Genomic DNA, 22,004 nt, shown 5'->3' with positions numbered 1-22,004 from the left:
CAGCAGCAGGTGGACGAGGACTTGTCGCTCCACTTCCAGCTGACGGAGGTGAAGATCTCTCTGTCGGAGCTGAAGGACAAGATGGACGACGTCAGGATGGGGGACGGGGTCTCCAGAGGGTCAGGTGGGCCGGAGCGGATCATAACAACAATAATCATAATAACGTCCCTTTAAGATATAAAGAATATAAGTGTGTGTGTGTGTGTGTGTGTGTGTCAGGTGACCTGATGGCTGCAGAGAGCATGCTCAGTCTGAGAGGAAGCACCACCAGTCTGAGGAAGAGTCAGTGGTCTCTGAAAGGTGATGATGATGATGATGAGGAGTACTGTTTGCTTCGTGACATGTGACCATCAACCAATCACAGCAGGCCGTCTAGCCTTGTGTGTAAAGAACTGATTGCTCGTTAGCCAGGAGCATGCTGGGTAGTGGACCAGCTGACTAAACACCTTTCATTGAGCGCTTTACTTTAAAAGTGACTGTTTCCTGTTTCCCTTCAGATCGGAAGAAGATGAAGTCGGTCTCAGGTTAGTCCCTAATCAATAACTCGTATATAAATATTGTAAATGAATGATTTGACGTTAATCCGCTCGATGTCATCACAGGACACAAGAAGGCCCGAGTCTACATGGGTGAGTGTTTACCTTCATGACCCAGATGCTGCTGGGATGTTAGCATGCTGGTGTCCTAGCGTTAGCACTGAGCTCACTTTAGGTCTCTGGTGAGTCTTTAGGTCTCTGGTGAGTCTTTAGGTCTTTGAGTCTTCAGGGCTTCGTTTCTCCCCCCCCACCACCCTCTCACGGTGTCCTTGTGGTCTCCAGAGGACGTGACCCTGAACCCGGTGACGGCGTACCCGTTCCTCATCCTGTCTGAGGACAGGAAGCAGGTGAAGCGAGGCGAGAAGCTGCAGTTCTACAGGAACAGTCAGCAACGCTTTGACGTCTGGTCCTGCGTCATCGCCAAAGAGGACTTCAGCACGGGACGCCACTACTGGGAGGTCAGACTCGCACCTCACTGATCCTGGTCCAGGACCCGATCCGCTGACCGGTACTAACCTGTGTGTTCTGTCCACCTGTGCAGGTGTTTGTCGGGGACAATAAGGACTGGAAGCTGGGCGTGGTCAGTGAGTCGGCGCCCAGGAAAGGGCTGTTTGACATGAGTCCCTCTAACGGGTACTACGCCCTCTGGTGGAGCGGCAGCCAGCTGCGAGCGCTCACCACCCCGCCCCTCACCAAGGTCCACGCTCACTACGTTATATAGTATATTTTATACAACAGTAAAAAAAAAATTTACCAAAAGGTCTTAGTGACTAGCATACATATAGCTAGCGCTAATGCTAATCCCTAGCATATGTGTAGTTAGCACTGATGATGCTAATCACTAGCATACATGTAATTAGCACTGATGCTATCCACTAGCATACATATAGATAGCACTAATGCTAATCACTGCCATACATGTAGTTAGCACTAATGATAATCACTAGAATACATATAGCTAGCAGTAATGCTCTTATATAACTGTAATCATTAGTCGGCATGCTAGCAATTAACATTAGTGCTAGTGATTAGCATAAGCTAATTGAAAGGTGAACGGTCTGTTTACATGTTTCTGTATCTGTAGCATTGAAATAAGGTGGAGTTAGCATGCTAGCTAGCTAACGATGGCTTCATTAAAAGTCTGCAGAAGAAGAAAAGGCTTAAACGTGTTCTCGTTGACGTGCAGGTAAAGAGTCCTTCGAAGCTGCGTCAGGTGGGCGTGTTCCTGGACGTGGACGAGGGTCAGGTGACCTTCTTCAACGTGAAGTCGGGCTCAGAGATCTACAGCTTCACGGGATCCTCTGAGTTCACCGAGAGGATGTTTCCTCTGCTGGGAACCGGAGACAAGGAGGTCCCTCTGGTCCTCATGACCTCACAGCACCAGCTGGCCTGAGTTACCCCCCCCCACCCTTGTTCTCTATATATATTTACTTTTTACTAGTTTATTGTTACAAAAAGTGGGTTTTATATTTTCATGACGGATCAAAGACTAAGATGTTAATAACAAATTAAATGAAAACATGGAATAAATATGCAAATAAGTGGAGTTGATTGTTTAATTCTCATACATGTCTGATAATGTCATAAAACAAAGAAGTATCTGAAACCGCTGTTACTTTTATAGTCTACTTTTTTCATGTCACCTGTAATGAGTTGACTCCGCCCCCTCACCTGTCAGCCAATGGTGATGATCCTCTAAAGACACCTGTGCGTTTGTACATTTGATCAAAGCTGCCTCTTTAGCCCCCCAGACATTTTTCTAAAAAATTTCGAATGGTTTGCATCCCCATACTAAATACAGAATATCTCCTCAACCACAAGGGCTATTTGAATAATTTCAAAAGGTATAATATACAGAAAACACTTGTAAGACCAGTTAAGATGTTCATATAGCAGTATATGTGTTACTGGTTAATTGGTTGATGATAGAACACAGGAAAGAAAAAGACTTCCAGGATGTATTTCCTCTTTAATTATTTATATCATAATTTGTTTCTACTATAAAATATCACTGTGTTAACAGTATATCTGCAAAGTTTGACTTTGATTAAATTAAGTTAAATATTTTTAGTAATTCATTTAGTGCAGATTTCGTGAACCGTAGGTTTAGGTCCACTGAAAGCAAAAATGCCCTAACTTTCTTCCTGGACCTTGAACGCCTCTGGTTCCACAACAGAGGGACTCGGCTCAAGCAGATGCACCAAAACAAGTATCGTTTCTTCCATAAGTAAGTCATGTTTCAGTTTTTGGGCCGGAAAAAAATGCAATGTGGTTGATATCTTGCTCAGGCTTTGTCTGACAAGGGTAGCGATATGATAATTGATATTTCCATAAATTGGGGAGCTCTCAAGTCATATTTATGGTTGAATTGTGTTACATGTAAAATGGACTTATGTCCAGGCTTTTTTGCTATGTCACATCATTGGCTTTGGTATCGATGGGAGTACGAGGACTTGGAGAGTGAGGAAGAGCTTCTGATGAAGAATTCAGCCCGTCTACTGGGGCTCATTAAAGACGTACATCACAGATGAAGCCGACTCCTTTTCATGAAGCGTTTGCTTTTGATCTGAGGTCCTGGGACAGGGATGTCTGTACAGATTGTTTATTTGTGATTCTGGGCTGTACAAAATAAACTGAATTGAATGAGCTGGTTTCAGGGTCTGTAGGTCATTAATTGTATTTATTATTAATCTTTTACTTTAAATGTCTCATTCTATTAGTGATTTTGTGTAATTGTCTAAACGAACTTGATGAAAAACAAATCACAATCATTCAAGTTTATATTTTATTTAACATAAATCATATTGCAGTCAATGTGAACAGCTGGGGTTTCAATATACACAATAGAATCGTAACATGTTAAGCCCCTCCCCCTGTGACCCCACCCACAACGTACCCCAATGAAAATCAAAACCCCCCCCCGCATAAACCCTGCCCATCCGCCCCTTTAAACACACTGACCCACCGCCCACTTGAAGCTCCGCCCCTTGACGCCCCACACCCTGGCGCTCAGTGTTTACGTTTGTGATTTAGCAGCAAATTCCAAACGGACTCCATCTCCGTTCTAATTCGCCTGTCAGCGTCATGTGACCAACTGCAGACTAACAAGCCCCTCCCCTTCAGCTACGAGGTCTTTAGGAACTATTTAAGGCTTCCACTGAGGGTCCCTGCCCCCTCCAATAAGCACCGCCCACCCGACTGAGGCTCCTCCCTCTTGCGCTGATGTCACGATACTTTCAGCAGTCGATTCGTTGAAAAAATGTTTCCGTCTAACTTTAAGGAACTTTTTAAGGCGTGCCTGAATGTCGCGATCAGCCCCTCCCACTGCAACTCACAAGCCCCTCCCACTGATGCCATATCTACAGCTGAGTTTCCGCCGCTTGAAAACGGTTCACGTCGTTCCAGAAGGGAACTTCATAAGGCTCATCTGCTCTCGTAATTCGAGGCCCCTCCCACTTTCACCAGAGGCTCCTCCCCTTCCACCAGAAGCTCCTCCCCTTATGTGGCGGTGCTGCTCCTTCAGGAGGCAGGCGGCGCCCCTGGTGGCCGGCGTGGGGAGTTTGGAGTTTGCTGATGCGTAACAAGCGATTAACTGGCAGCGTGACGGAGGGGGCGTGTCCTCCTGACCACCTGTCAGGGGGGGCGTGTCCTTTTGACCACCTGTCAGGAGGGGGCGTGTCCTCCTGACCACCTGTCAGGAGGGGGCGTGTCCTTCTGACCACCTGTCGGATGCAGGTGTCTTCGCCACACAAAATAAAAATAAAAGAAAATCATGTCATCATCATCATCATCATCAGCGGCGCACATCCCCCCCACCCCTCCCCCCCTCGGCCGCCGTCAGCCGATTCTTTGAGTCCAGTTCTGGTGTGTCGTGTGTCGGCGTCCCCGGTGGCGTGTAAACGGTTTCATGTTGCCTTGTAAGTAAAACAGAGAAATAAGAGGGGAGGGAGGAGGGAGAGGGGGGAGAGGAGGGGGTGGAGTTGTTTCTTCTTTTGTTTTAAATCAGAAAAGCGTCTTCTGGCGTGCTGCTTTCTGTCGCTGCAGCTCCTGCTTCTGCCAACGAGCAGGACGGGGGTGGGGGAGGAGTCACAGGAGGGGGAGGGGTAACAGGAGGGGGTCACGGGAGGGGGAGGAGTCACGGGGCCGGTTACTTCAGACACCTCTCAAAGTAGGTGGCGCCCACGTAGCCGCCCCTCAGAGAGCGATGGACGTTCTGCTCAAAGAGCCGCCGGTTCGTCTGCAGGACTTCTGCTGCGTCCTTGTTCAGGGGGTCCTCTGGGTTAGGCTCCTGGGGGGGAGGGGGGTTGGGGGTGGGAGAGAATTAAGTGACAGCATTAGTTCCTGTAAATAACTTGTCATCTCTGGTGGCGCTGCAGAACAATATAATACACACTTGAGTCTGTAGGGGAAGTTTAGTACTGAAGTACTGAGTATAAGTACTGAGCTCTATGAGTGAAAGCAGTGGAAGTGAACGCACCAGGAATAGATACTGTAAACCGTAGATGATGGAGTTTATTGTCAACACCGGCTTCCAGTCCTCTCTGTGGAGAACAACAACAACAACACGGTTCATCAACAGATTCAAGGTGGAATTAAGGTGGATTCAAGGTGGATTTAAGGTGGACAGACCGTAAGATATTTAGGCAGACATTCCCCTCTAGGTCGATGTTGGGGTGATACACCATCGTCTCACACTTGACCTTGGGGGGGTCGTGGGGGTAACCCTGTCCTACCTGGAGCACACAGGCGTTATAACACATGTTATTACACAATTACACTACAACACATATACTAAACATCGACAACGCAGTTCATTCAAAGGAGTATTTTTAAAGTATCGCAAATAAAAGAACAATAGTGTCTTTATTTATTCATGCCGAGTTAGTAGTATTTATACTTCACTGAATGTACTTAGTAGTACAAATACACATGAAGAGAGAGAGAGAGACAAAGACAGAGTGAGAGAGTGAGTGAGAGAGACAGAGACACAGAGTGAGTGAGTGAGTGAGTGAGAGAGACAGAGGCTGCAGTGGAATAGTCCTTTTTGGTTAGGAACCTTCCTAACTGAATGAAATCCCCTGAAGTACCTAAGTGACGCCATTATAAGAGCCGGTCGAATTCTCTAAACGCAAAAGGAAAGGAGATAATGCCGACCCACAATTCCTAGCGGCGGCAACATTTAAAGTGACGTATTATTCAGCCGTTCACGAGAACAAACGATCATGAAGACAAACGCAGATCATGTAAATAACCGTTAGCATAACTTGGAAATACTTTCAATGATCTGTTTAACCGGCTGGAAAACTACGAACGTTACGTTGCTGAAAACTGCTGTAAAGTGATGAAACTGCTGTAAAGTGATAAACTGCTGTAAAGTGATAAACTGCTGTAAAGTGATAAACTGCTGTATTGATATTCTCTCTGGTGTTAAACTGCAGCTTCAGCCCTCATTCTTTTATTTGACTTCAGCTACAGAAGCTTTGATGAAAGAGTTAAACTGGACGAGCTCTTCAGTCTGAGTCATGTTTCTGATTATCATCTTTTGAATCAACTATTTTGTCACATTACAATAAAACATGTCAAGTCAGATTATACTCTGCATATAAACCACAACAACATAAAGGGATATGAGACACACATATGACACATTGTTATTGTGAGACTGTATTTAATTCAGCATGTTTGAAACTGAAGAGACAGTTTAGTAGCTTTGTACCTTGATTTCACTTCCATATTCCTTCTTTCATTTCTATTCTAACCTCGTTAATAAAGTAATACTTTGAACCGGTTTGTTCATGTTAATAAAGTAATACTTTGAACCGGTTTGTTTATGTTAATAAAGTAATACTTTGAACCGGTTTGTTTATGTTAATAAAGTAATACTTTGAACCGGTTTGTTTATGTTAATAAAGTAATACTATGAACCAGGTTGTTTAAATCGTCTGCATGACGCAACACTGTAAGAACACACTGACGAAGTATTTAAGATCGTCACTAACATCGCCTGCCGTCACGTCATAACTACGTAGTTACTGAAAGTAGAGTCGGATTCTCTAAACTCCGCGGTTGTCTTTTCCTAACTCATGAAGTCTCCTTCCCATCTTTCCTTGATCCCATGACGTTTTTACAGAGGTTAAGGAAAAGTGCTTAAGGTTAGACGTTAGGAGGTACTTTTTTGACTATTCGACTGCAGCCAGAGAGACACAGAGTGAGTGAGAGAGACAGAGAGACACAGACAGAGAGAGAGAGAGAGAGAGAGAGCTCACCTTAAAGCTGAAGACAAATTTCCCTCCTTTGTAAAAGCCCTGAGAGACAAATACACACATTAAGTCCAGCATTTTATTTCTTCTAGAACGAAGACACACACACACACACACACACACACACACACACACACACACACACACACACACACACACACACACACCTCGTCTGGGGAGATGATGAGTCTGAAGGTCAGCAGGTCGTCGTCGTCGGGGAAGTTGATCTCACACGTTTTGGGCAGATTCAACTCATTGATGTCTGAAACACAACAAGTACTATATTATATATATATACATATACATACACACATGATATACTCAATAGATACCTCTGAGATGTAGTACTGTTAAAAGTACTATATGTACCTCTAAGATGTACTGAAGGAGAAGTAAGAAGTACTCAAGACCAAGTACTTCAGGGTGTACTAGAGTGCAGTACTTTATAAAAGGTACTCAGGTGTGTACTAGAGTGCAGTACTTTATAAAGGTACTCAGGTACTTCCCGCCTCAGTAACGCAGTACCGTTCAGGACGGCATGACGTCATCACAGATTGTTATTCTGGGAAACTGAGAGCTGACACAGCAGCTAGCTCAGTAAAGCTAACAGCTAGCTCAGTGAAGCTAATTGATAGCTCAGTGAAGCTAACTGATAGCTTACAGCTGCTCCACTGAGATAATGTGTTCTGGCTCAAGATGTTGTATAAAGTCATGATAATGATAATGACAATAACAATAACAACAACAGGCTAACGCTAGCCTGTTAGCTTGTAGCTTGTTTTTAAATGTAGCCCAAGCTAACCGGTAGCATACTAGCTGCTAGCCTGTACCCGCTGGTACTCCCTTGTACTCGTGTACTCATGTACTCGTGTACCCTGTATAGTCCGGGTTCCCCTGTGCCGGTCCCTAGTGGACCGGGCGGCTCGGGTCCTGGTCCCCCTACCTTTCTGTATCCGCAGCTGGGCCGCGCTGGCCTTCTTGCCCCCGGACCCGGTCCTGTTCCCTCCCGCAGACTCCTCGTCCTTCTTCTGCTGCTTCAGGGAAAAGAGCTTAATCATCTTCGCTCGTCGGGTCGGTGGAGCCGCGCCTCTGTGTCCCGTAGGGTGAGGAGGTCTGTCGGTGCCGAGAGGTTCGCGGGGAGTCGGTTCAGTCCGAACGGTCCGGCACCGGGATGCTGATGAAGCCGGTGCGTCTCAAGGAGTTCCTGTGAGGGACGAGCTAGCCGAGCTAGCTTAGCATGTTAGCTGGAGGGGGGAGGCGGGGGGGGGGTCTGAAGTACTTTTTAAGAATATATATAATATACAGAATATATATACAGAATGTACAGAATATATTCAGAATTTACCTATAATATAGTCAGAATGTACTCTGTATATATACAGAATATATTCAAAATATACATGAATATAGTGTATATTCTGAATATACTGTTTATACTGTACACTTGCATAATGTGCATATCCTGTTTCATTATATATTTATATAGTTATTGGTACTGTATCCATCACATTAATGATAAACTGGAATGTTAGTACTTGTTTTAGACTATTTATACTGCGAGTACGTCCAATGAGAGTCAGATTCAGCTGCATATCAAACTGAGCTCGCAGTAGACCACAAAAACACGTAATAACAAATCAATCACTTTAATTACTTTCAACTGGTGCAATGTAAATAGTTTTAAATACTTGTTATACTTTGTATTCCGTCTGTATACATAATATTGCTATTGTGGATTATTTTCTTCTTTGCTGTCTTTACTGTTTATGTGTATTACTCTTGCTGCTGTAATGCTGCAATTTCCCCACTGCGGGGCTAATAAAGGATTATCTTATTTTATCTTATTCCTAGTAACCTGTGTGTACTCACACCTTCATAATTAATAATAATAATGAATCATATTTCCCCTAAAATATTCTTTACGTGCATCACAATTGCATTCTTCAAATTAATCGTTTTTTGTTCGTTTTTTTCTTGTGTAAAATGCGTCTCAATAAAAAGTTCAAAACCGAAACAAACCAAACTGCAAATCCCACAATGCCTCACTGCGTCTCCACGCAGTTCTGCGGTGACGCGATGACGCAGAGCGTGCGTGCTCACGCTGCCGTCTTGTATTTACAACGTTTCTTTATTTATTTGATTTCCGTCTCTGGGGCCAAACGTGCCGCGCGCTATCCGGAGTCACCTGTATGATGTAATCAATGCAGCGGGTTCAACATGGCACGGGACGCCGCGCGACGCACAACACGCAACCCAAATCACGCACAACACCGCAGCCGGGGCGCCGCACAATAGCCACGGAGAACAATAGCCCGCGCGCTGCTCTTTATTCACAATATCTGATCACTTCTAATGCGGTGATCAATGGGGTCTAGTTTCCCGCGGAGGGTTATAACCGCGTGTCGCTCTAAAGAAAACACTCCGCTCCGGTTAAAATGAGCCGTTTGAGGTGTTTTAAAGCCCCCCGGGAGCCGCAGGAGAAGAACACGTTGTAACGGGAGAGGGGACCGACTCCACTGCGCCCTTCACTTGATCCATATCGATCCGGTTTGTGGAGCCTTCAGACCCCGCAGCGGGTCCGCGAGAGGCCCGGGAGCGAGCACCGCGAGCACCGTGGAGCTTCAGCGATGGGACGCGTGTGAAGCAGCCGGGGGAGCGGAGCCGCAGCCCGGCTGGAGCATCGAGGGAGCTAACGGGGGGCTAACGGGGGGCTGAGAGCGTTTCTGATGAGCGACCACGGAGCATGCGACCTGATACCGAGAGGTGAGTGTGCAGCAGCAGCCATGTTGCTTTATTCACCTCCGGCTGGTTTGTTTGTAGCGAGGCGGAGATAATGAAAGAGGAAGCGGAGCCAGCTAGCTGCTGCTAGCCGAACGCGGGTCACAGTGCGGGGGGATGGGGCGCTCCCCGCTCTCCCCGCTCCGCTCCCCCGGCTCACCGACACCTTTCCCAGGTGTCCAGGTGTGGAGCGGACCTTACTCGCGCTGCCTGACCGCAGGTGGCTGTGACGTGCTACCTGTTAGCCGCTAGCAGCTAAGTGGTGCCAGATGCTAACTTCTGTTAGCTTCAGGAGAACAACATGCTCACATGCAGGGAGTCAAGTCTGCAATAACATGTTTACTATAATAAGAATATACGATTAAATCAACAGTGAAACATAAACAGCAAATACTCAATAACACGAATAAATATCACATGTCCAACAAGGAGGAAGTAGACAGCTATAAGGTCTTACCTATGTTCTTTAACCTAAATAATCACCTCAATGTGTATCGTATATAAACATATAATCACCTCAGTGTGTATCGTATATAAACATATAAAAACCTCAATGTGTATCGTATATAAACATCAATAATCACCTCAATGTGTATTGTGTATATAAACATCAATAATCACCTCAAAGTGTATCGTATATAAACATCAATAATCACCTCAAAGTGTATCATATATAAACATGTAATCCTTGTTACATAGCTCCTTTAGCATTGGAAACACTGGAACTGCCTTTATGAAAGGAAAGCTTTTGAATAAACTATTTTGTCACATTAGAATAAAACGTATCAAGTCAACACTTCTAGTTCACACAGAGTTGTGTTTCATAAACTGTTGTCTGCATATTCTTATGATCAGATTATAATCTGCATATACACCACATAAAGGGATATGAGACATTGTTAGTGTGAGAAAGTATTTAATCAGCATGTTTGAAACTGAATAATGAGAGTTTCGTAGCTTTGTTCTCTGTGAAAAATACCGTGGTTTCATATTCCTGTATTGCTCTGTATCGCGCACAGCAGAGTTCTGCCCAAACCAACAGATAGAGAGCATCGAAAAATATGTTGCGTGAAAAGCAGACGGCTATATCTGCGTTTTTTTTTTAACGCACCAAGCGTGAAGATGGCAACAGTAGCTCTCTGAACCCGGAGCAGCTCTCCTGAACCCGGAGCAGCTCTCCTGAACCCGGAGCAGCTCTCCTGAACCCGGAGCAGCTCTCCTGAACCCGGAGCAGCTCTCCTGAACCCGGAGCAGCTCTCCTGAACCCGGAGCAGCTCTCCTGAACCCGGAGCAGCTCTCCTGAACCCGGAGCAGCTCTCCTGAACCCGGAGCAGCTCTCCTGCTCCAAGTGAAACAAGCCAAAGTGCTGGTGTCTTGTACCCAACAATGAGCCTGCTGGCTTCACATAGTACAAAGTACACAGACATAAAACGTCATTAATAAATACATGGCGAAATGCCTGTACTTTCGGGTAAATGTTTTGCCAAAAGCCAATCTCCGTGAGGTCGTCTTTTCTGCTGTTGCGTTTCTCAAAGGGAAAACAGATCTCAGCCCAGCATTGAGAGCAGCCGTATCAAATGTACAGCCTTGTTTTAAAAAGATTTGTAGAGGAAAGCAGCTCACTGCAGCCACTAATACTGATGCAACGTGATGCTCACGCATATCTGCACTCTTTCTGTTTTGTTTAGCAAAAAAATAATTAGCTTATTGTTTTCCACAATAAACTATTTAGTAGTAACTAAATGTTATTTTTTGCACAGATAACTTTATTTTCATTGTTCCAAGTGATTGCAACTTTTTTTGGTCTGATGGAGCAAGCTGATTTACTTGAAAGAGATTGTGATTTTCTTTATTCTATTATTTATGAAAGCACAGATGGAGTCACAAAATGATATTTACAGAAACATTTTGAGAACAACTGCTTTAGCGTTTGTGTCGTCCACCCCCCTAAAGCTGTAAACCATGGGGAAACACTGTCATCACAGTAAAGATGGTACCACGGTGAAGATGAATGGTAGATGCTGGGTAATGCTTGCCCACTTTCACAGAAACTTCGTCGCAGACACATACCCTTCCAGTCTGTGTCTTCCTGCGACGGAGTTTTCCTGGGTCCTAAATCCCCCCAGGTTTAGCTTGCTAAAACCCTTTATGTACCAACCTAAAAACAGCTGTTCACAACAGCTTTTCATTTGGCCGGCCGTCCTTTTCGGCATCAATGAATGAAGGTTTTTACTCGGAAAAAAATACCGTGAAACCGCCAGAATCTTACAAAATACTGTGATATGTACTGGTCATACATACATGTTGTAATACGTACTGGTACAGTTAAAATGTTTGGATGCGGTCAGATGTTCTGAACACATATCAGTATTTTGAAAAGCGGATGTTGTGTCCCGCGGCTCTTCCGGCCGTTTGAATATTTTTTCACGTCAGATTCTGTAGCTGATTTGACCACAGAGATGTGTGTGTGTGTCTGCTGCTGACGATTGCAGTGGTTTACTACACAAGATGGAGTTGATCACACACTTTGGGCTGCATTCCCAAACAACCCGACTCAGCGAAGACCGGATCCGGCGCGACGGAGGCCGTTACCGGCCTCAAGCGGTCTCCAGACCGGCCCCGTTACCGGCCTCACCACCGGCCTCACCCCGCCCCTCTTCGCTTGCCGCTGCTGAGGGAATCCTTTTTCTTTTCCTCCGCCGAGTTTAGAAATTAAAATATGCTTAAATTCAGCGGGAAAACAATAACACAAACACACACATATTAGTGTATTAGTAATACGTCAAACAAACATAATCAGGGAGGAGATACGTTTCTGGTCAAACGTAATTGAAAATGCGTTTTAGTTCTGGGGGAATGTCATTTTTAGGAGACAGGGTTGAGATAATAGATGATCCCACAGGGTAAAGGGTACCACATTGAAGATGGTAGATGGTATCAAGGTAAAGGTGGTACCACAATAAGGTGATACCATGGTGTAGATCACGGGTCACTAACAGGCAGACCGCGACCCAGACGCCGTTGTCTTTGGACCTATGACCGATCGATGATTGAAAATGATTAAATGTTGACAGAGCGCTTGTATTTAACCAGCGCAGCTTTTACAGCCTTTACGGCACTCGTTCAGCGGGCCAGGAAACACACCGACCAATCACACGCATGGAAATCGGATCATCTGATGCTTCTTGGCCAATCAAATATGCATATTCGAATAGGCATCGCGGCTTGAGTGAGAGACTGGACGAGAGGCCAGTCGGCCATCTTTATTTTGAAATCCTGGTTCTTGAATAACAGATTTGATTGGTGTCAGATGTAGAAATGGAGGTTGAAAGAGTGTCGTCTTGGCATTAACACTTCTGTATGCGTTGTTTCCCCCCTGCGTGTCTCCAGCTGACTTGTTCGGGGATGTCGGGCAGTAAGGCGCTGGGCGGGGGTACTGGCGGGGGTGCGAGGCGACGGCGGACGCGGTGCCGGCGCTGCCAGGCCTGCAAGAGGACGGAGTGTGGAGAGTGTCACTTCTGTAAGGACATGAAGAAGTTCGGAGGACCCGGCCGGATGAAGCAGTCCTGCCTCCAGAGACAGTGCACGGCGGTGAGACAGACACACACACACACACACACACACACACACACACACACACACACACACACACACACACACATACCTGTCTAACCCACCTGTCTGACCCACCTGTCTGTCTCTACCTGTCCCCAGCCCGTCTTGCCCCACACGGCGGTGTGCTTTGCGTGCGGTGAGGCCGGTAAGGAGGACACGGTGGACTCTGAGGAGGAGAAGTTCAGCCTCTCTCTGATGGAGTGCACCATCTGTAACGAGATCATCCACCCGAGCTGCCTGAAGGTCAGTGATGCTGCTGAAGAGATAGAGATATATATATATATATATATATATATATATATATTAATTATCATTGTTGTTGTTATTTGGATCAATAACGTGTGCTTGTGTCATCAGATGGGAAAAGCTGAAGGAATCATCAACGACGAGATCCCAAACTGCTGGGAGTGTCCAAAGTGCCACAAGGAGGGCAAAACCAGTAAGGTGAGAGTCGGACCAGTTCATGTCTGCTGACGGGGAGGATCTCTTGCTGATGTCTGATAGGCTGTCGTGTTGGTATTCATCGATCAAAAGGGTTCTGAACCAACATCATCATGATGTTGTTTGGCTCAGTTAGTGCTAAGCTAACACTGTAGCTGCTCCATCAGAATGACGTCATTGAGGCGTAAATACCTTACGCTATTGTTTATTTATATTGTGGTCTATGCAGACTGTAGCGGCCTCTGACGGCCTGTCGTGGTCTGTGGCGGTCTGTAGCACTCTGTGACAGTCTGTAGAGGTCTGTGGCGGCCAGTAGCAGTCTGTAGCGGCCCATGACGGTCTGTAGCACTCTGTGGCGGCCAGTGGTGGCCTGTGGCGGTCTGTGACAGTCTGTAGCGGCTGGTGACCGCCTGTGACAGTCTGTAGCGGTCTGTAGCACTCTGTGGTGGCCAGTGACAGTCTGTGACCGCCTGTGACAGTCTGTGACAGTCTGTAGCGACCTATGGCGTCTGTAGCGGCGGTCTGTAGCGGCGGCCTGTAGCACTCTGTGACAGTCTGTTGCGGTCTGTAGCGGCGGTCTGTAGCGGCGGCCTGTGACGGTCTGTAGCGGCGGCCTGTGACAGTCTGTAGCGGCGGCCTGTGACAGTCTGTAGCGGCCTGTAGCGGCCTGTGACAGTCTGTAGCGGCCTGTGACAGTCTGTAGCGGCAGTCTGTAGCGGCGGTCTGTAGCGGCGGTCTGTAGCGGCGGCCTGTGACAGTCTGTAGCGGCCTGTGACAGTCTGTGGCGGTCTGTATTGACGCTGCCTCGTGTTTGTTCCAGGACCAGGCGGACGGCTTGGGGAAGCGGCGGCTGGACCACGGGGAGGTCGGCCGCTGGAAGCTCACAGACGAGCCGCCCCCGAAAAAGAAAGCCCCTCCCTCCCTGGAGGAGGGCGGGCACAAGAGGAAGAAGGAGAAGGAGCTGCCTCAGGACAGCGGGCCCAAGAAGAAGGTGGAGTGTTAACCCGTCACAGAGCAGATAACTAGCGCCGTGATGACATCATGCAGCTCAATAATAGTCTCACTGTCTGTCTCTTCTTCCTGTCTCTCTCTCAGATGAAGGGCGCCCATGAAAAACGCCTCAAAAAGGCACGACGAATTTATTTGTATTATATATATATATATTATTGTGGTTATTATTAATCATATGATTAATGTTATTATTAATAAATACATAATTAGTGGTGGTTATATTATTATTATTTAGATATGTCGTTATTTTTCATTTGATTCATAAATAAATAAGACTAAGTCTGATTTTCCTGTTTCCTTCTCCGGCAGAAACCCAAACCGGAGGCGTTGGAGTCTAACGGTCCCACCTCCTCGGGCGGAGGAGCAGGAGGACTACAGGGCTCCTCCTCGTCCTCGTCGCAGCCCGGTGGGGCGTCTGCCGGCGGCCCGTCCAGCGCAGACCAGCGCTCCCACCACCGAGAGAAGCTGGAGCGCTTCAAGAGGATGTGTCTGCTGGAGCGCCGGCCCGAGTCGTCCTCCTCCTCCTCTTCCAGCTCCGAGTCCGACTCCGAGTCCGACTCCGACGACTCCCTCGGCGGGGAGCAGGCGGGAGGGGGGGGCTCCTCGCCCTCCTCCTCCTCTCCTGCCCCGCCTCCTCCCGCCATCTACGGCAACAGCGGCGGCGGGCGGGGGGCGGACCGAGAGAGGAGTCGCAACGAGCGGGAGAGGGAGCGGCGACTGGCCGAGCTGGGCTTCAGCGCCAGCGAGGAGTCGGAGGGGGAGGGGGGAAGGGGGGAAGAGCCGCAGGAGGAGGAGGCGGGGGAGAAGGCAAGACGAAGAGGCGGGGGAGGCGAGGCGGGGCCGCCTCCGCGAGGACGTAAAGGAGGACTGTTGGACGCAGAGGAGGAGGACACGCCCCCCTCTGATAGGACCAGGAAGAGCTCCGCCTCCCTGCCCCCGCCCTCGCCCCTCTCCTCCAATCAGATGCCTCCGTCCTCGCAGCACGACGGCTTCACGGGGAAGCAGCGCAGCAACGGGCAGGAGGCGCGCAACGGGCGGACACGAGGGGGCGCGGGAGGCGGGAGGGAGGGCGGGGAGAAGGAGAACGCGAGTGGCGTTCTGACCAATCACAGACACGGCAGCGGCGGGGGGGGTGGGGCCAAAGGCAGCGGCAGCCGGGGCAACAAGATCCGCAGCAACAGCAAGAACCAGACGTCCAGAAACAGCACCTCCTCCAACGGGGGAGGAGGAGGAGCAGCAGGAGGAGGAGGGGCGGGGGCGGGCGGCCTGGCGATGGCGGCGTCCCCCGGCTCGCAGCCGTCCCGCCTCGCCCCGCGCTCCCAGATGATGAAGCGCAGCCCGCCCGCCGTGCCCTCGCCGCCCCGGCCCGTGCAGATGGAGAGGCACCTGGTGCGCCCGCCCCCCACCTGCCCCGAGCCCAGCTGCCTGCCGCTGGACTCTGGCTCCGCCCACATCATGACACGCGACGTGTGGCTCAGAGTCTTCACCCACCTGAGCCAGAGGGAGCTGTGCGTCTGCATGAGGGTGTGTCGCACCTGGAGCCGCTGGTGAGTGACCCCACAGTGACCCCCACAGTGACCCCCACAGTGACCCCACAGTGACCCCACCGCCCAGATCACATGACACTCTCCTCTCTTTTCTTCTTCAGGTGTTGTGATAAACGGTTGTGGAATCAGATCGACCTGAGCCGGCAGCGCTCCATCACCCCCCCCATGCTGAGTGGTATCATCCGCCGGCAGCCCGTCTCCCTGAACCTGGGTTGTACCAACATCTCCAAGAAACAGTTAATGTGGCTCATTAACCGCCTACCAGGTGACCGCAGCACTTCCTGTTTACCTGTATGAGCCGTTCATGAACTAAACTGAAAGAGGGCAGTTAGAGAGCGCCGGCTAAAAAGAGGAAGGGCACTCTATTCCCCCTCTCTCCCCTGGTCTCCCCTGGTCTCCCCTGGTCTCCCCTGGTCTCACCTGTCCGCTGTCCTCAGGTCTGCTGGAGCTGAATGTCTCTGGGTGTCCGTGGCCGGCGGTCTCCGCTCTGTGTCAGGCGGTCTGTCCATGTCTGAAGCTGCTGGACCTCAGCAGAGTGGAGGACCTCAAAGACTCCCACCTGAGAGAGCTGCTGGCCCCCCCTCCTGACACCAGGACAGGTGAGACACACACACACACACACACAAACACACACACACGCACACCTCTGGGAGTCATTAGTTAGAGGTTTGACAGCAGATAATTAGTCGGAATCAGTCCGGTTCATGACCTTGTCTCTGATTGGTCGCTCAGCTCACGGAGAGACCAGAGTGGGGCGTTTCCAGAACGTGACGGAGCTCCGATTGGCCGGTTTGGACCTGACGGACACGTCGTCCCGCCTGCTGGCGCGTTACGTGCCTCACCTGAGCAGGTTGGACCTGAGCCAGTGCGGGAACATCAGCGACCAGACGGTGCACACGCTCACCTCCTCCATCTCGCCGCTGAGGGACAGCCTCACCCACATCAACCTGGCAGGTGGGTCCCCGTCCGTCTCACCCTCCTACCTGTCTGTCTTGCGGGGCCGTGTGACGGTGACGGATCAGTGTGTGTGTGTGTGTCTCTGCTGCCTGTCTCACCCTCCTGCCTGTCTGTCCTGCAGGCTGTGTGAAGGTGACGGAGCAGTGTGTCTCTCTGCTGCGTCGCTGCCTCTCCCTGCAGACGGTGGACCTTCGCTGCTGCTCCCTCCTCTCGGGTGAGACGGGTCAGCTGCTCTCCTTCCCTCCGCACGGCGCCGCCTCCTCTTCCTCCTCCTCTTCCTCTGCTACCACCACGGCCGCTGCTGCTTCGTCCTCGTCCTCCTCGTCCTCGTCCTCCTCCTCCTGTCCTCCTGAAGACAGAACGCTGCTAAAGAACAGTTAAAGTCCTCCTCGTCTTATGTGACACTGCAGTCATTGGCCGAGACGGCCCATAAGCCCCGCCTCCTCCTCGTTACACTACAGACAGGCAGGAGGAGGAGGAGGCGGCACCTCCTGGAGGAGGAGGAGGGTATTCTGGGAAAGTTGTTGGTAATAGTAAAAAAATAGAAACCCTGAGCATGTACATATTTGTTCTCTGTACAATTTGGGTGTGTGTATATATGTGTAGTTTACTGTAAATGACCTTTGACCCCAACACTCCTTCCCTCCTTTGACCAATCATCATGCCAGTCATCCACCTGCTACACACACACACACACACACACACACACACACACACACACACACACACACACACATAGACGCACACACACACACACACACACACACACACACACACATCCATCCTTCCCTGGTTGTCCTTCCCTGTTCATCCTCTTCATCACCTTCATCCTGCCTGTTATCAGGTTCTTTTGGGAAGTTATTGATCGTGTTTTCTCAGGAGTTTGTTCTTAATTTATTTTGTGCCTCCAGAACTCACATTCCCGCTCGTCTTCCTCCTGATGAAGACGTTCAGATGACGTCTGAGTTGAATCTGTTGTTTCTTCTCCTTGAGATGGAATAAAAGTAAACACCCGATGAGATATTAGTGATTAGCTTTGTTCAGACTCACTGTCTTATAATATATAAGAGTGAAGACTTTAGTTTAATATCTCACACGTCTGACTTTATTTTTATTCCATCTTTTCCTCCGTTTGGTTTTTGGGCTAAATGGGCTTCTGTAGTTTTCTGAGGGTAAGAAACTTCTCACAAATGTATTCACCCACCAACGGATTCACGTTTGTCTTTACATGTGAACTGGCTGTCGATCATGTGATCAGGCGGTGGCACTGAGGGGGCGTGTTCACCCCACTGCGGGGGCGTGTCCACAGCACTGAGGGGCGTGTCCATGTTCCCAGAGATCTGTTTCACATGTGACTCAGTTTAAAATCCATCTCTGACACTGCTCATATCAAGAACAAAGGATTCTGGGAACATGGGAATGACCCCCACTGGGGGCGGGGGGGTTATTCTCTATATCATGTTTCATAATGTTGTATTTTTAAATCAATCAGCCAAACACATCGTGGACTACAAACATTTTGTCAGAGTAGATCTGTACTGGCTAGCATGTTGTTAGCATGTTAGTTTCATATTAGCTGTTGCGTTAGCTCTGCTGCACTTTTCTCCCAAAAACAACAAACACGTGAAACAGAATTTAAACAAAGTCGAGTCACCGGCTAGCTAATTATGATTTAGCGCTAGTGCTAATTTAATCCAATAAGCTAACTTATTAAAGAGCTGCAAGCTGATTAGTGTATTAGTTAGCTTAGAAAACAAGCTAATACTGACTTGCTACTTGTTAGCATCATGGTAGCATGTTAGCTAGGTAATGTTATTGTTCAACTCTGCAATATAAAGTAAAGCATTATCTAACACAAGCTGTCATTATCTAACGCGAGCTAGCTCGTTAAGATGTAGTTCTAGTGGTTCAATCACAATTTAAGACCGTTTCGCTGGGGAAACAAGCCAACACCACCTAGCACCACCCAGTATACGTTGTGCTAGCATTATCGTCTTCATTAGCTAATACTGGCTCGTTACATGTTATCCTCAAAGTAGCACGTTAGCTACTTGGTACCATTTAGCCTCAGAGTAGCATGTTAGCTAGCTAACAGACTAAACAACTATTTGAATAATATTTATTTGTTGCTGGTCAGAAACTGTGAAACAATATTTTGACAAAATGTTTTTTATTAAAGGTGCAGTGGAGGTAAAACAGCTCGCTGGTCGTCCATGAAATAAAAGGTATTAGGTGAATATTAAATTGCCATAAACGCCGTGTTGTGCCATTAACACACCAGAGTTTAAAAGGTTTGTTTTTATATTTTTTGTATTCCGTTGTGATTTTCTTGTTTGTTTTTCTTGTAACTTGGGGATCAATGATTCATATCGCAGCTTCAAACTTCACCTAGCAACACGTGAGGAGATCAAATCTGATTGGACGACCCCTGACAGCTCTTATCCAATCAGATGCCCAGACACGTCTCACCTCCTCTCTACTGACTCTGTCGTCTTCATGGATGTTTTAAAGATGCACTGGATCACCTTCATCATCACCTTCATCGTCATCATCACCTTTTGCCAAATGTAGTTTTTGTTGTGAAAAGAGGCATTTTATCCTGTTTTTGTTCATGTTTTTATACTTTGTCATGACTCTTCTGTTGTGTTGATAAAAATGAGGAAGACGTTGGAACAAAAAGTAAAAGTCAGAAAAAGAGCAACAAGGCAGCTACGTAGAGAGATACTGTATGAAGACTAATAAAGAAGCAATGGGTTCCTTTTTACCTGGTGTCCATGAAGTATACAGGTACTAGTACCAAAGGCTGGTATTAGTACCACAAGTTACTGAGTAAAGGTATTAGTACCACGGGGTACTGAGTAAAGGTAGTAGTAACTTTATGAACTCTTTATTCAATTCAGTTTATTTTGTAAAGCTCAAAATCACAAACTCCCCTCAGAGCCCTTGTGAATCGTGAGGGGCATTGTCTGACTCCCCAAGTCAGTCCTAACTATAGACCTGAACCAGCCTTAACTATAGACCTGAACCAGCCTTAACTATAGACCTGAACCAGTCCTAACTATAGACCTGAACCAGCCCTAACTATAGACCTGAACCAGCCTTAACTATAGACCTGAACCAGCCCTAACTATAGACCTGAACCAGTCCTAACTATAGACCTGAACCAGCCCTAACTATAGACCTGAACCAGCCTTAACTATAGACCTGAACCAGCCTTAACTATAGACCTGAACCAGTCCTAACTATAGACCTGAACCAGCCCTAACTATAGACCTGAACCAGCCTTAACTATAGACCTGAACCAGCCTTAACTATAGACCTGAACCAGTCCTAACTATAGACCTGAACCAGCCCTAACTATAGACCTGAACCAGCCTTAACTATAGACCTGAACCAGTCCTAACTATAGACCTGAACCAGTCCTAACTATAGACCTGAACCAGCCCTAACTATAGACCTGAACCAGCCCTAACTATAAACCTGAACCAGCCTTAACTATAGACCTGAACCAGCCCTAACTATAGACCTGAACCAGCCCTAACTATAGACCTGAATCAGCTCTCACTATAAGCGCTATCAAAGAGGAAAGTCTTGAGTCTACTCTTAAATGAGGTGACTGTCTGCCCCCGGACTGAAAGTGGAAGCTGGTTCCACAGAAGAGGAGCTTGATAACTGAAGAACTCTTTATGAACTCTTTATAAACTCTTTATAAACGGTTCATGAACTTTTTATAAACTCTTTATGAACTCTTTATAAACTATTTTTTATAAACTCTTTATAAACACTTTATGAACTATTGACAACTCTTTAGAACTCTTTATAAACTTTTCATGAACTCTTTATAAACTCTTCTAAAAAAATATTTTTATAAGCTCTTTATGAACTCTTTATACACTTTTTATGATTTTTTTTATAAACTCTTTATAAACTTTAGAAATTCTTTATAAACAAAAATAGTTCCAAAAATGATCTAAAAAAATTGAAATTTTTTGTAATCTGAATTTTGTAATTTCCTGAATTCAAAACGAACTCTTGGCAGAAAAACTAAAGTTTGGATTTATGTCGCGCTCCCGTGTGCGCGTGCGAGAAGGAGCGCGCAAAAGAAGAGCAGACGGGGTCGCGCGGGAGACGGCCGACAGGAGTGTACTGCTGCGTTCAGGTGTTCCTCGTAATCTTCACAGTCAAGCTTTGTCTCGTCATCTCTGGTTGATTTTGAATCTTTAATTAAAACCATAAAAGTAAATCTAATCTGGATTGTATTCAAAAACACATGAAGCTCCGGCTCGAACAACTACAATACAACATGAATGATTAATATTGATAAATAATTATCTAATGATACATTATACAATAGTGCACTTTTACTGTTACTGATTCTACTTTTACTGAAGGAACATTTTACTGTGACAGAGTATTACTACACTGTAGTATTACATACGTTATATGTATGCAGTATTTCCACTTATGATTTGTCTTGTTTAGTCCAGTTTTTCAGATTAAAACACAGAAAATGAAAATAAACAAATAAAATAGAAATAAAAAAGTAAAAGATAGATTAAAGTAAAAAACAAAAAATAACAATATTATTATGTATATACATATAAACTATATATATATATGTCCGCATGCACCTACGTTTATATATAAAAAACCATGAACACGTAAGCGCATGCGCACTTGTAGAGATATACAAATAAGCAATACTCGATAGAAACGTCAAACTATTTCCTCTCGTTCACTGCAGTCGTGGTAAAACGTCCCACAGCCCCTGAAGGTGGCGCGCCGCCCGACCAGCAGGCAGTGCGCGTGATATCCTTCCGCGGGAGAGAAGCGCGCGGCCTTTCCCTCCCGACGACACA

The 22,004-nt window shown here is 47.1% G+C and overlaps 3 protein-coding genes across 3 annotated transcripts in view; 2 read left to right on the top strand and 1 right to left on the bottom strand.

Annotated features, from left to right (window-relative positions):
- The window catches only part of btr30 (bloodthirsty-related gene family, member 30), a 6,223-nt gene extending 3,073 nt beyond the window's left edge, over positions 1-3,150 (top strand). The window contains exons 7-13 of the mRNA XM_079233848.1: positions 1-124; positions 220-300; positions 498-524; positions 603-629; positions 819-994; positions 1,078-1,233; positions 1,723-3,150. The exon at positions 1-124 is cut by the window's left edge and continues 42 nt beyond it. Of these exons, the coding sequence (XP_079089974.1) occupies positions 1-124; positions 220-300; positions 498-524; positions 603-629; positions 819-994; positions 1,078-1,233; positions 1,723-1,929 (798 nt within the window). The 3' untranslated portion in view covers positions 1,930-3,150. The remainder of the gene's footprint in view (positions 125-219; positions 301-497; positions 525-602; positions 630-818; positions 995-1,077; positions 1,234-1,722) is intronic.
- A 322-nt stretch (positions 3,151-3,472) lies between these two features.
- Positions 3,473-7,964, bottom strand: ube2m (ubiquitin conjugating enzyme E2 M). The gene is made up of 6 exons (XM_079233192.1): positions 7,740-7,964; positions 6,964-7,058; positions 6,803-6,841; positions 5,166-5,269; positions 5,014-5,077; positions 3,473-4,824 (listed from the first exon to the last, which is right to left on the bottom strand). The coding sequence occupies exons 1-6, from the start codon at positions 7,852-7,854 to the stop codon at positions 4,684-4,686; spliced, it is 558 nt and encodes a 185-aa protein (XP_079089318.1). The 5' UTR covers positions 7,855-7,964; the 3' UTR covers positions 3,473-4,683.
- A 5,015-nt stretch (positions 7,965-12,979) lies between these two features.
- Positions 12,980-17,793, top strand: fbxl19 (F-box and leucine rich repeat protein 19; the record flags this gene model as incomplete). Its single annotated transcript, XM_079233488.1, has 10 exons — positions 12,980-13,165; positions 13,289-13,432; positions 13,547-13,633; positions 14,451-14,621; positions 14,726-14,758; positions 14,951-16,188; positions 16,290-16,453; positions 16,626-16,787; positions 16,921-17,142; positions 17,267-17,793. 10 exons carry the CDS (start codon positions 12,980-12,982, stop codon positions 17,524-17,526), a joined length of 2,667 nt encoding a protein of 888 aa, XP_079089614.1. The 3' UTR covers positions 17,527-17,793.
- Between the last annotated feature and the right edge of the window lie 4,211 nt (positions 17,794-22,004).

Source organism: Taurulus bubalis (genome assembly GCF_910589615.1).
Source record: "Taurulus bubalis genome assembly, chromosome: 17".
NCBI classification, from domain to species: Eukaryota; Metazoa; Chordata; class Actinopteri; order Perciformes; family Cottidae; genus Taurulus; species Taurulus bubalis.
This window is presented reverse-complemented; position numbering and strand designations above follow the sequence as displayed.